The sequence below is a fragment of the Kogia breviceps genome, chromosome 8 (genome assembly GCF_026419965.1).
Source record: "Kogia breviceps isolate mKogBre1 chromosome 8, mKogBre1 haplotype 1, whole genome shotgun sequence".
In the NCBI taxonomy this organism is placed as follows: Eukaryota; Metazoa; Chordata; class Mammalia; order Artiodactyla; family Physeteridae; genus Kogia; species Kogia breviceps.
This window is the reverse complement of record NC_081317.1, coordinates 21,265,432-21,280,625: the sequence shown is the minus strand read 5'-3', so window position 1 is coordinate 21,280,625 and position 15,194 is coordinate 21,265,432. Positions and strand designations below refer to the sequence as shown.

The 15,194-nt window shown below is 38.4% G+C and overlaps 1 protein-coding gene across 8 annotated transcripts in view; it reads right to left on the bottom strand.

Moving 5' to 3' along the window:
• Positions 1-15,194, bottom strand: part of PTBP3 (polypyrimidine tract binding protein 3) — a 101,439-nt gene that overhangs the window by 66,564 nt on the left and 19,681 nt on the right. For 5 of the 8 annotated variants that reach the window (XM_067040947.1, XM_059071556.2, XM_067040950.1 and 2 more), the window contains one exon: positions 2,980-3,064. In XM_067040947.1, coding sequence (XP_066897048.1) covers positions 2,980-3,013 — 34 coding nt within the window. In that variant the 5' untranslated portion in view covers positions 3,014-3,064. The remainder of the gene's footprint in view (positions 1-2,979; positions 3,065-15,194) is intronic. The other 3 variants (XM_059071557.2, XM_067040948.1, XM_067040951.1) reach the window with 1 other exon arrangement.

Sequence of the window (15,194 nt, the reverse complement as noted above, 5' to 3'; positions counted from 1 at the left end):
CAAAACTAGATCATCTTTAAAAATGAATCAAATAAAACAGAGAAAAATGAAAAATATATGCCTTGAAATCAATTACTCAGTAGAAGGATTAAACAGCATATTAGACAAAGCTGAACAAATTAGTGAGTCAGATAACCATTTCAAGGAAATTATCCAAAATACAGGACCTTAATGAGAAAAAGGTGACAATAAATGTAAGAGGTTAAAACAATTGCAGGACTAAATGAGGTGGTCCTATACATGTCTAACTGGAGTCCCCAAAGGAAACAATTCTTTGGAAAGTAGGGTCACTCCTAGATGAATAAATGAAAGTAAGTCTGCAGCAATGGTCACCCTGGCTGCATCTTACATGTATCACCTAAGAAACTTTAGAAACAAATTAAAAACAGTGCCTAGGTCCTTCTTCCCCCTCCTGTAATTTTGGAATTGGTGTGGAATAGGTCAAGGTATCTGTATTTTCTTCAAAGCTTCCCAAGCTATTTTAGTGAACATCCAGGGTTGAGAACTAGTGATCCATACCTAGACACGGCTAGAGAAACCACAGAACAAAATTAAAGAGAAAAATGTTAAAACAACTACAGAGAACTAATACTATCGACAAAATAATAATCTAGACTGACAAAAGACTTCTCAACAACAGATGCCAAAAGAATATTAAAACAGTACCTTCAAAGTACTGAGAGAAAATAACTGTAACCTGGAATTCTAAATAGCTAACTACCATTTAATAGTAATATCAAAATAGACATTTTTAGTCAGTCTAAGAGGTTACCATTTATAGAGTTGTGCTGAAATAGCTACTAAAGAGGATGTGCTTTAAGAAGAAAAACACTGAACCTAGAATGGAATGGGATACAAGAAGAAATTGAAAACATAAAAGCAAAACATAGCAGACTACTGATGCCAGCTAAACTCACAAGTCATACTTCTTTTCCTAAGTAATCAATCAACCAGGATGTCAGTCTTTCTGGTCATGCATCCCAGTCGTTTGTAAACATGATTGAACAAGCTGACCTCAGTTTTAAAAATAAGAACAAGGGTTTCCCAGGTGGCACAGTGGTTAAGAATCCTCCTGCCAATGCAGGGGACACAGGTTCGAGCCCTGATCCAGGAAGATCCCACACACTGCAGAGCAACTAAGCCCGTGTGCCACAACTACTGAACCTGTGATCTGGAGCCCGTGGGCCACAACTACTGAGCCTGAGTGCCACAACTGCTGAAGCCCACATGCCTAGAGCTCGTACTCTGCAGCAGGAGAGGCCACCGCAATGAGAAGCCCATGCACCGCAACTAAGAGCAGCCCCTGCTTGCTGCAACAAGAGAAACCCACACACAGCAATGAAGACCCAACACACCCCAAAATAAATTTAAAAATAAATAAATTTATTAAAAAAAGAACAAACACATGGGTCCCACCCTACTGTTAACTCTAGGAGTAAGGGCCGACATTTTCTTAAAAGCCTACCAGATCAAGAGGATAATCAGGTTTAGGAACTTCAGATTTCTAGCATTTCCTTCATTCAGCAGTTCTCTTAAAGTGTGGTTCCTCATATGGCAGCATCATCATTACCTGCGAACTTGTGGAAATGCAAATTCTCAGGACCCACTCTAGATCTACTGAATTAGAAATTCTGAGGATGGACTCTGCAACTGTGCTTTAACAAGCCCTCCGGGTGACTCTGATGCCAGTTCAATTTTGAGAAAGCCACTTTAATCTCCTGCTCTAAGTACCCTGTTCACACTTCCACATGAACAAACCCCCTGCTGCTGTCCTGCCTACAAAATCCTTCCATTTAGTCTTCTAGAGCAATGTACCATGGCTGACCAATTCCCAAACATTCTTAATCTCTTCACTGGATTTTCTTTACATGTTTTGTCTTAACTGAACCTGGTTCACTTCTCTTATAGGGTCTTCACATAAAGGTTGTTCCCTCTCCCAAACATCATGCAACTCAGGGTGTGGAAAGTGAGGTCTACTCATTCCCTAACTCCTTATAACACCAAAACATCTGGATAAAAATCTCACCTTTTCTGAGACTCTCCACTCTCATGGCTTCAGTTGTTAAGTGTATATGATATTGACTTCCAAATTTCTCTTATGATGTTGAGACCAGAACCCACTACCTATCTCACACTTCCATCTGGATGTCCCCAGAGGAACCTCAAATCAATATATAAAAATCTGGGGACTTCTCTGGCGGTCCAGTGGTTAAGACTCTGTGCTTACAATGCAGGGGGTGTGGGTTCGATCCCTTGTCGGGGAACTAAGATCCCACATGCCATGTGGCCAAAAAAACCCAAAAGACAAATAAAAACTGAACCTGCCATACTGTCCAACCCTGTTCTTCCTGTACTTTCTAATATAAATGAAGGCACCACAATTCCTTATTCAAACATTCGATTAATCAACAATTACCATCAATTATTTCACCTTCGGTTAAGTTCTCTAATTCTCTCCTTCACAACTACTACTGCTATAGTACAAATTCTCCTCCCTTACTAGGATTTCCTATACAGCAATAGCCTCCTAACTGCTCACTCTCTCTCAAGTATTGCACTCCTCCAATTCATTTTACAGTCCTTAAATTTCAAGAACATTTATTTTTAAAATCATGTGAACTTATAGTTTTAATACTTCTACTCTAAATCCACCATCATTCAACACAAGTTTTTAAATCTAGCTCTTTTACTCAATAGTTCTAGATCACCAACTTACTGATAATTTTATCACAACTATGTAACAAAGAATGTCAGTCAAAAAAGGAATTATCTAATTAAATCCAAATTAATGCTTAAAATTTAAGAGTGCTGTAACTAGTAATTTCATCTATATGAACTTCACTGCCACAAATTTTAGTTTTTGTTATAAATCATAGCACTCCACGTTTATAAGATGAGCAAAATAAGAACATTGTGAAAAGAAATTTTTGAAATCCAGAGAAAGAAAACATCTCAGATTTTGAAAAAATGAGAACTCACCATACACACCTACAGAACGAGTGGAATTGTTCATGGTAAAAGGTCCGTTAACGATGTCGGAAGAAAGAAGCTCATCAGATCCCCGCTGAAAAGCAAGAGCAATATTCTGTTAATAAAACAAGTCTTGGATAATGGTCCATATTTACTAAAAATATTAAAAGCTATTATTACTTAATCTGAATATCAAGGCACTTAAGGGGAAGTCCTCAAGAATCATAAAATCTAAAGGTTGGAAGTGAACTTAATAGTAAATAAAAATTATTGAACATCCACATGATTGTTAGTTATAAAAAAGAGGACTGCCATCACATAATTGGGGGCATAATCCCACAACCCTTCTGAATGAAACTCAATTCTCTGAGATGTTACATCTGAAGTGTTAAAACCATATTTAGGGGTGAATACTGACATTGTTTTTGTAGTATATTTTTAAGTATATTTAGTATATTTTAAATACATTTTGGTATACTATGTTAAGTTTTGCAGTGTATATATATTTTTATAAGGGACTGATGACTTTTTTTTTTTTTGCCTGCATTGGGCCTTCGCTGCTGTGCGTGGGCTTCCTCTAGTTGCGGTGTGGGGACTACTCTTCACTGTAGTGCGCAGGCTTCTCACTGTGGTGACTTCTCCTGTTGCGCAGCACAGGCTCTAGGCGCAGGCTTCAGTAGTTGTGGCTCATGGGCTCTAGAGCACAGGCTCAGTGGTTTTGATGCACAGGCTTAGCTGCTCCGCGGCATGTGGGATCTTCCCAGACTAGGGCTCGAACCCATGTCCCCTGCATTGGCAGGCGGATTCTTAACCACTGAGTCACCAGGGAAGTCCTATAGTATATTTTTAAGTATTTGCGTGCAAATAATTGCGTAGCACTCCCTGACTTTTTCATAGATGTGTATTTTTAGAAGTTGAACACAAAGATGCAATTTATTTCTATATTGGTCACATCCTTTAAAGAAGCGATTTTTTCATTCATTAATCCTTAAAATGATCTTTAATGTGTACTATTTCTTCAACAACTACTGTTTAAGTAATTTAGACGTTTTCTCAGATAAGAGTTTTGACCAATTCCAGAGTTGAACTGTCAAAGCTGAAAGACAAGTCAGTCTAGTCTTTTCATTGTAAAACCATAAGGTCTTTTCACCGATTAAAATGTTTATATCTAGGAAGTACAATAAACACCGTGTATAAATTTAAAAACAACCTATTTCAACTGGTAGTTTGTTCAGCTCTCGGTCAATTTTTTTTTGGCAGTGCCACGTGGCTTGTAACATCTTAGTTCCCCAACCAGGGATCAAACCCCGGGCCCCCGCAGTGGAAGCATGGAGTCCTAACCACTGGACCACCAGAGAATTCCCAAGCTTGGTCAACTTTTTTTTTTTTTTTTTTTTGCGGTACATGCGCCTCTCACTGCCGTCGCCTCTCCCGTTGCAGAGCACAGGCTCCAGACGTGCAGATTCAGCGGCCATGGCTCATGGGCCCAGCCACTCCGCGGCACGTAGGATCCTCCCGGACCAGGGCACGAACACATGTCCCCTGCATTGGCAGGCGGACTCTCAACTACTGCGCCACCAGGGAAGCCCCCAAGCTCGGTCAACTTTTAAGAACAAATATTTCAGTCTACTAGATGATAAAACCTAATCCCCAAACTATTCTACAAAAGTTATAACATCAACAGTGCTCCGACAGATATTTAATGTTTAGGGGTAAGGATCACTTCTGCAGGGAACAACCTCAGCCTTTGCTGAAGAAAAGCAAGCCACCAATGCGTCTGCATAATATAAATAACAATTATTTAAACAATTCCTGTATTAAACATCCAGAAATTATTCCCTTTGGTCTTTCACCCGTAAGTTTATAGAGACAGTTTGGAATAAGAAAAAGGAACTAAGTGAGCACGTGAGATGAAATAAAACTGAAAATCTCAAATTCCAGAAAGACTTGGATTTTGACCTCACTAAAAGCAAAGGTCTTCCTGAGAATATGTGGAATAAATACAGGTAATATGTGAAATACAGATATTGGCAGACAAAGACAGACTTTGTATAGCTGCCTGCCAGTGGATACGGAAAGGTGAATTTTTGCAGTTTTAAATGTAGTAAAAATTTAAACATGCCCAACATGTTTTTATATATGAGGAATTTGATAAACGATGTGTTACTAATAGATATATTTTCGACACATGAGTGTAGTGTCAATATCAAATATCAATTTTCTACATGTAAATTGAATTAATTTGGTCTTAGAAGCCACTTAGAGGGACTTCCCTGGTAGCGCAGTGGTTAAGAATCTGCCTGCCAATGCAGGGGACAAGGGTTCGATCCCTGGTCCGGGAAGATCCCACATGCCGCGGTGCAACTAAGCCCGTGCGCCACAACTACTGAAGCCCGTGTGCCTAGAGCCCATGCTCTGCAACAAGAGAAGCCACTGAACCACAACGAAGAGTAGCCCCCGCTCACCACAACTAGAGAAAGCCTGCACGCAGCAACAAAGACCCAACTCAGGAAGGAAGGATGGAAGGAAGGAAGGAAGGAAGGACGGACGAACTTAGAGATCACTTGAGCTCTTTTCTAGACTTGCAGGAGTATGTTAAAATGTCAACTAAATATTAATTCTAGGTGGACTGCACACTGAAACATAAAAGACAAAACAATAAAGACTCTAGGAGATAACAGAAAAAAGCATCTTCATAATATTGTAGTAGGGAAAGAGTTCTTAAATAAGAAACACAATTATTTAAAATAACTGATAAGCTTCCCAAAAATGAAGTTATAATTTTTATTTACAATATATACAAATATTGAATCATGCTGTAGATCTGAAACATAATGTTATTTATCAATTATATCTCAATTTTTAAAAAAAGAATTTTATTAACAAAAGACATCATTAGGAGATTAAAAAGGCAAGTCAGAGTGGGAGAAAATACTGCAGTACATATAACCAACAAAGATTATATACCCAGAACTTACTAAGAAAAAGAAGAAAGGCTGGCGGTGGGGGGGGGGTACCCCAGTAGGAATTTATATGAAAATAATCAATGAACAGAAAATGACAAGAGAGTTGAACAGGCACCTCACAAGTAAAGTGGTAGACTTTATTACTGTTCCAGAGTATTTGTGTCCTCCTTTTCCTGTGAAAGAATCATTCATCCCCATCTATGGCCATGTGACTTGCAATGCCTCTGAGTGAAGGATACCTCCCTGACCCACTGACCTTGAGCAGTTTTGTGCTATGCTTTGGCCTACGGAGTATGCATGGACATGACCTACATGACCTAAATCCAAGCAGAACTTTTGAAAGAATTAGTTTCTGCCGTTTTTCTTCCTTTCCCCTCTGAAACAAGAGGAGCATATCCCAAATAGAAACTGCTCTTTCAGCCTGATTCCCAGAATAAAAATGTAACTGTATAGTTCCATAATAGCCACCAACTTTGTAAGTTCACAAGAAATGTTTTTCTAAACCATATCTAAATGACTAATACCACACCCAATAAACATATGAAAGATGCTTAACCTCAATGGTCATCGGGGAATGCAAGTTAAAACCACAATGAAATACAAACGCATTAAAAGGGCTGACAATATCAAGTTTTGATAAGAATGTGAAGTGAGAGAACTGCTATATGTTGTTAGTTAGAGTGTAAATTGGTACAACTGATTCAATATACTAAAGTTGAATATATAAATATCCTAGGATCTCTTTTATTCTATTCCTATGCATACACTCAAGAGACTGCCTGTTATGTGCATCTATACATATGAGAATGTTCTCAGCAGCATTATTTCTAGTAACCAAACTGGAAACAATCAAATGTCATCAACTATAGAATGAACAAATCTTTGTAAATTCATTCAATGATTTACAGTATGTAGAATGAACTACTCCTGTACACAATAACATAAAAAACTCACATTAAGAAACCCATCACAAAATAAAACATACTACATTGTTGCATTTATATAGAGTTCAAAAAGTAGTCAAAACTAAATTATATATCTAAACTATGTATCTATTTGCAAAAGATAAAAACTGGACCGCTTTCTCACACCATATGCAAAAATTAACTCAAGAAGGGTGTATATGTAAATATAAAACTATAAAACTCTTAAAAGGAAACATAAAAGTAAATCTTTGTGGCTTTGGGTTAGGAAATGGTTCCTTGGTAACAAAAGCACAAGTGACAAAAGAAAAATAATAGATTAATAAAAATAAATTGGACTTCATAAAAAATAAAAACTTTTGTACTTCAAAGGACACCATCAAGAAAATGAAGACAAGCCAGAAAATGGGAGAAAATATTTGCAAATCTATTATCTGACGAGGGACTGGTACCCAGAACGTAATCTCTTATAACTCAATAATAAAAAGACAAAATAATGCAATTTAAAAATAGGCAAAGGATCTGAACAGACATGTCTCCAAGAAAATATACAGACAATAAACACAGGAAAAGATGCACAACATCATGAGTCACTAAGGAAATGTAAATTAAAACCACAGAGATCACTTCAAATAAAAATTAAGACCGTGACATCACCACAAACTTATCAGAACAGTTAAAATAAAAAATAGTGACAATGCCAAATGCAGGTGAGGGATGTGGAAGAAACTGGATGTCTCATACACTGTTGAAAGGAATGTAAAATGGTACAGCCACTCTGAAAAGTTTGGTGGTTTCTTAAAAAACTAAACATAAACAGCAATCTCAAAAGATCACATGCTCAACACAAAAACTCACATGTTCTATGATTTCATTTATATAACTCTCTCAAAATGACAAAATTATAAAGATGGAAAACCGACTAGTAGTTGCCAGGGGGCAGAGAAGCTTGAGAGAGATAGTCAGCATGATTATAAAAGGGTACCATGAGGGAGATCTTTGCAGTGATGGATTAGTTCTGTGGTGAGAATTAGATGAACCTACACATGCAATAAAATGAAACAAAACTATACACAGGCATTGTATCAATGTCAATGCCCTTGTTTTTTGTTGTTTTCTTTAAATAAATTTTTTTATTTTATTTTTTTATTTTTTAACATCTTTATTGGAGTATAACTGCTTTACAATAGTGTTAGTTTCTGCTGTATAACAAAGTGAATCAGCTATACATACACATATATCCCCATATCTCTTCCCTCTTGTGTCTCCCTCCCACCCTCCCTATCCCACCCTGTTGTTGTTGTTTTTGGGTTTTTTTCCCCAGAAAGAACACCTTTACTAAACAACAGGAAACAAAACGTGCCATGAATCTAACCAAACACACAAAGCAGTGGGTGAGGATCCTCATAGGAAAGAATGACTCCCAATGGAACATAAATAGATCCCCTCGAAGTACATATATTTCGCATGAGTATGTACATCCATATGTAATATATTAAAAGAAATTTGGTTTCTACCACAAGAAGTTACTCAGCAATAATAAATCAACATCTCACCTGAGGCCGGGAAGTGAGGGCGCTGCAGCCACGTTATAAACCGAGGCGCACCTCACGCCTGCACACGCCTCCCCTCTGTGCGTAGAAAAGTGAGCCAGGGAAGGCAGGTGGCCGTGTGGCCGCAGAGCCAATCCTGCAGAGCCCAGGAGCTGGCTGCAGCAGGGAGGCAAATGCCAGGCCACGCCTGCCTGGAAGGCCACATCGGCTCTGGGGTGAACGGCAGCGCTCAGGACCCCGGCAACAGCACGACAGCGCACCTGGTTTCCAACTGCAAGCCTGACTCTGGGGTCCACCCAAGGCCCTCCAGATCTGTGTAGTTTGGCCAGTGAGGGCTTCTCCTAGGATCGAATGGCTTTGGGGAGGGGAGTAGAGTTTCTAGACCCACCAGGGCTCAGCCCACATACACACATGCACACGGCCACACACACACACGTGCTTCAACGGAGGTCAGCAAGTTGCAATCAAGTATTCTACAGGGGCGTGCTCTAATAGTGCCTGCTTCAGAGTCAGTTTTGTCAACTGCATTCTGAATTGTCCCCATGCCAAGTGGATTTGTTCAAAAGATACGAGTTGCTGGAGGCTACAGAGACACAGATGTGCTACACACCTGGGGGTGCAATCCTCTCAGGGCTTGGCACAGTGTTTTAGTAACAAAACAAACAGAAGAAATGCACAGGAACCCAATGCCCTTATTTTGATAGTGTAAGTATATAAGAGGTAATGATTAGGGGAAACTGTGAAAGGTACACAAGACCTCTCTGTAGTACCTTTACAGCTTGCTGTGAATCTCTAATTTTTTCAAAATGAAAAGTTAAAAACAAAACACAACTATGAAGAGATAACATCATTCTGAGCCAGAGGCTTCCTACTGACTTGAAAGACTTGTTGCCAGCCTAGAATAGTCATTACCATCATCACTGTGCTCAACCCTCAAGAGTGGATAAGAAAAGACTGGTCAAGCTGTCAATTACCACAGCTCATTCTCAGAGCTCATCCCTCACACTTTCCTTCTATACAATGGTGGTCCAGAAGGTGTCCCTTCAAAAAAAGCAACATTCAAAGAATGACCACAGGAGTTCCTTATGGGAATCTATACATAAGGAAAAGGAAGGAATCAAAAGATAACATAAAACAGAAAAATGACACAACTTTATGTTACGAGTAAATGGTTCTTTGTAAAATGAAAAAAGTTTCTAGGAAAATATTATACCCTCTCCTAAACAAAATACAAAGGTATACAACAGCTCAAGGGAGAGACAAATGAGAATTCTACCAAAGGAGTTAAAAGACAGATCTGTGAAAAACAAGAATAAAGCAAGGTCACAAAAGTCAGATGTTTCAAAGAGAGGATAAGAGAACCAAAAGTGCAAAACATCTTTCCACCCTCCAAAGAAGTTACCTGCTGAGAGGAACCAATTCTTACTCTGTAATTTCATTATGAAAAAGCTAGAAAGGGGCTTCCCTGGTGGCGCAGTGGTTGAGAGTCTGCCTGCCGATGCAAGGGACACGGGTTCATGCCCCGGTCCAGGAGGATCCCGCATGCCACGGAGCATGGCCACTGAGCCTGAGTGTCCGGAGCCTGTGCTCCGCAATGGGAGAGGCCACAACAGTGAAAGGCCAGAGTATCGCAAAAAAAGAACAAATTTTCAGGAAAGCACTTTCTTGGAGTTACACGAGATTACTTAAAAGGCATCTAGAGAAGGTGTTAAACTGTTAACACAGGTCTGCCCCAGACAAGGCTAGCCAGCTAAGAATCCAAAAAAGTTGTGGTCTTCCTTTTTTTTAAAAATTTATTTATTTATTTTTGGCTGTGTTGGGTCTTCGTTGCTGTGCACGGGCTTTCTCTAGTTGTGGCAAGCAGGAGCCACTCTTCATCGCAGTGCGTGGGCCTCTCACTATTGCGGCCTCTCTCGTTGCAGAGCACAGGCTCCAGACGCGCAGCCTCAGTAATTGTGGCTCACGGGCCCAGTTGCTCCGCAGCATGTGGGATCTTCCCAGACCAAGGCGTGAACCCGCGTCCCCTGCATTGGCAGGCAGACTCTCAACCAGGGAAGCCCTAGTTGTGGTCTTCTTAATGCACACATGCCATTTCAGTTTCAATATGAGGAGAGAAATGAGTTACTCATGGTTCTTTGTGTTTCTATCTCATTCAATAAACTCTGTTACCTAATTTCCTAACAAATAAACCTCCAATCAACTATTAAAGTGAAATTATTCCTTGTTTGTTGCTTATTGAATCAAGTCTAAATGTATTGTGATGGTGATTAAAAGCTCCTTCTAATCTGGACCTCCTACTCACAATAACACTCCTTCCTGTCTTGTAACTTTCTCCAAATACATCATCTTTATTTCTGCTTTTTATGCTACTCTCCTGCCTCAAACACTGTCTCTTCACCACATATCCAGTCCTACCTTCTGGTCAGAGATAATTAATACCACATCTGGAAATTTTTTCAACACCAAAGTGAAGAGACTGAACTGAATTTTGATTGTCTTTCAACATTAAAATATGCAAGATTCTAGGTTTTAGTACACTTCACGTAATATATTCTTCCTATGTATATAACTATCAATATCACACATTTTGTCAAACATGTACAGTTTTTTCCCAGCTACTCTGAGGTCTATTAATGTGCCTTACACTTCATTATATTCCCCCATGCCCTATAGCATAGTGTCAGGTACAATATAATGGCACTCTGCCTTGGCTATAGACTAAAATCACATATCCAAGTTTAAAATAAATACTATATACCAGGTCCTACCCCAGAGATTCTTTTTTTTTTTTGCGGTACGCGGGCCTCTCACCATCGCAGTCTCTCCCGTTGCGGAGCACAGGCTCCAGACGCGCAGGGTCAGCGGCCATGGCTCACAGGCCCAGCCGCTCCGCGGCATGTGGGATCCTCCCGGACCGGGGCATGAACCCGTGTCCCCTGCATCGGCAGGCGGACTCTCAACCACTGAGCCACCAGGGAAGCCCGCCCAGAGATTCTTAATCAGTAGCTCTAGGCTGAGGTTTGAGCACCTGTATTTCCAAAGCTCTAATGTGTAGCCAACTGAGAACTACTATAAACAGATGCTGTAATAAACACAGAAGCATAACAGTATAGCGGTTTAAAATGTAGTCTTCTGGAGCAGACCAGATCTAGGTTTGAAAATGCTACACAAACTTAACTTTATATGATACTACATATTATTTAACCTCTCTAAGGCTCAGTTTGTTCACCTGTAAAATGAGGGTCATAATGGTACCCATACTCATAGGTTGCTTCGAGGATGAATATTTCTAATATACACACCTCTCATTAAACAGTGGCAAACAAACACTAATGATTCATTACTCAATCCTCTTCAAAAGCTATATATGACAACAGTTACATGTATGCAATGTAATTAGTATTGAACAGCAATCTCCTAAATGTGGAAGATATTCTTTCAATAAAGGAAACTTTCTAAAGTTTTAGAAAGAAACAAACTTTTTGATACTAACAAAAAGGAAATTTCCTTCTGTCAGATGAATTGATAAAAGAATGGATTTTAATAAAATCAAAATGTACAGGATTGCAAAGGAGATTTAATAAAGTGTCATTTATGATTAACCTTTGAGAATGAGAAAGAATAAAACATGTGGGCATTAGAACTTTTCCTGCAGAACACTGATGATATTTGTTTACAGAGAAAAAGGAGGTCAAATTTTTCACTATAACCATCCTCATTTAAGCATCTTTGCATACTTATCCAATTATCTCAGGAAAAGATCTGTAGATGTTAATTAGCTAGATCATTTTTCATTTTGATAGTTGTTTTATCTTCATATGCACTGTACAAAGTTATAATATGAATCTATGTTCCTCTCTGTAATCCCTTTTTTTTTTTTTTTTTTTTTTTTTTTTTGTGGTATGCAGGCCTCTCACTGTTGTGGCCTCTCCCGCTGCGGAGCACAAGCTCCAGACGTGCAGGCTCAGCAGCCATGGCTCACGGGCCTAGCCACTCCGCGGCATGTGGGATCTTCCCAGACCGGGGCACGAACGCATGCCCGTGTCCCCTGCATCAGCAGGTGGACTCTCAACCACTGCACCACTAGAGGAGCCCTGTAATCCTTTTAACTGATAAGCTTTTGTCACCTTGTTACAGTCTCCATCATAATTATATTTAATGGATTCTTAAAATTCTATAATTGCATACTATCTATTCCCCTATTACTAAATATTAGCATCACTTGTAATTTATTGATACCATAAGTTATGCTGTATTAATTTAGAATATAGCATTTTCCATATTTTATATTGTATCCATAGAATAAATATTAAGAAGTAAAAGAAACAATTTTTTACTTTTTGAGTGAAGGTAAAAGATGGTAAAACTGCAAGAAATCTCAAACTTCTGCTTAACAGTATATAGAAACTTCAAGTTCCTACTATACTACAAGTGACTACTAAGAAGCATTTTTACTTCTATCGAGGTTTTTCAAATATTGTTAGAGCTGGCACATGACTCTAACTCTGGACATTTTAATACTACTCAGAGTTTGGCTCACAGTCTGCAGAGTAAAGAATTTAACCCTGTTCAAAGAGAGGTCTGGCTTTTGCCCTCTCCTTCTGGGAGGTAATCTCTAAACCCCTGTAAGGTCATGCCTGAGAAAGTCTTTTTTTTTTTTTTTTAACTCGAGGGGCTTTGGGTCACCAGACAGTCTTAGAGTCAGGACATGCCTGGAGGGGCTGGAGGAGACGTAACTAAGATCAGCCTCAAAAGCAATCAAGTATGCTTACATAAAGGAGCCCCTCAATAAAAAATGTAATCACCAAAGCACGGTAAGCATCCCGGTTTGACTCCATGAGTACTGTCACACCCTGATGCTGAGAAAGTAATGTCCTGACACCACAGGGAGAAGACAAAGGAAGCTCTGTGTTTGATACTTCCCCAGACTTCTGCCCTATGTGTTCCTTCCCTTGGCTGATTCAAATCTATATCCTTTCCCTGTAATAACCAATAATGAAGAGTACAAAAGCTTTCAGTGAGTTCTGTAAGTTCTTCCAGCAAATTATGGGACCAGAGGGTGGCTTTGGAAACCCCCAGAACTTACAATTTCTGTCAGAAGTGAGGGGAGTCTTTTGTGGACTGTGTTCCTTAACTTCACAGTTGGCCTAATTCCTCTCATGGAAAAATGATGAATCAGTAGAGCAAATATAATAAAACTATTCATTTAACAGATTTTTCTAAACCTTTATTCTTCACCTCTAAATCACCATGTGGATTTCTAACTTAAAAGAAAAATTTAGTCTAAAAATGTGATCAAATAGTCAAACACAGAAAAACTGGAAAAACTAACTTAAGTTTATATGGCATACTAAGTAAATTAATGCAACATCTTAACTGTAACATTCAATGTTTCTACACAAAATATATAAACTATTATAATAAGGAAATGGTTAACATTACAGAGTCTTCAAAATAAAATCATTTAAGTTTGATAATTCTACTAGATCTTTCAATAGTAACAGGAAGAGCTTTCAAAAAGAATATGCATAAAATAATGCATGAATAAAGCAAACCCTATAGTATCCAGTGAAGTGCTGGAATGCCTATTTTTATTGTCTTATTATACAATAAGAAAAATTAAAATATTTGATCCAAAAGTTTCATATCTGGAAATTGTTTCACATCAGATAGGGTTTATCATTTCACATACAGAATAAACAACACATATCTCAAATAATTATGATACTTTAAAAAAACTGGTAACTTTTTGACCCTAATAATTTCAGGATATGATAAACAAAAGACAGAGGAAAAAAGAGCTTACATTTGAAAATGCAGTCATAAAAAATATATTCTGATAATCAAAATTTACTGGCTAAGCTTTTTTCCCCCAAGGATTCATTTTCAGATTACAGAAAATAAAGGTTTTTAAATATTATAAAGCTCAAATCCCAAGAGTCATATTACTTTGTAAGCTTTGTAAAAAGTGAGAAAAACACAATCAGTTCTGTTACTTTAAAGATTCCCTTCTTAAAAAAAAAAAACCAACCACTTCTTTCCCAGACATAAATTCTTTCTCCTGAAAACACATCACTGCCTATAATTACAGACTACTTCAATAAAAAGCAAAGTATATTTCTGAAAATTATGCTTAATAGTTATATCCTAAGTGTCTGAAAAGTAATTTTCCATTATAGTCAAGGAAAAGCAATGCAGACCTAGGCAAAACTGAGTATCTGTCTAGTAGGGGAGGAAAACTTTTGCCTTCTTCCCATTTAGGTTATTTGGCTGGTCTAATAATTAAGCTGACATGAGACAGAATAACAGGAGAAAAACAAAATTTAATTTCATACATACAGGAGCTCATAAAGACATGAGACTCCAAGAAGTGACAAAAGCATGCAGTTTTTATACCTTTTAGACAAAGAAACAATTATTTGTGAAGATTTGACAAAACAAAGGGTCTGGGGCTTGGGGTAGCAAATTAATAAAGAAGTAACAAAGTTCGTTTAGTCACCCTTCTCTGCCTTGAATTTCCTATCTCTGGTGATAAGGATGCCTTCTACTCTCCTAGTATAAGGAGGATACTTTCACATGAGAGATTTATTTCCTGCTTTCAGGGGGACCAAGGAGGGTCAGTGTCCTTCTTGCACCAGCTGTTTCTTTCCTCTTTTTTTTTTAAAAAAATATTTATTTATTTATATATTTATTTGGCTGTGCTGGGTCTTAGTTGTGGCACGTTGGGATCTTCAGTTGCAGCATGCGGGATCTTTTAGTTGCGGCATATGGGATCTAGTTCC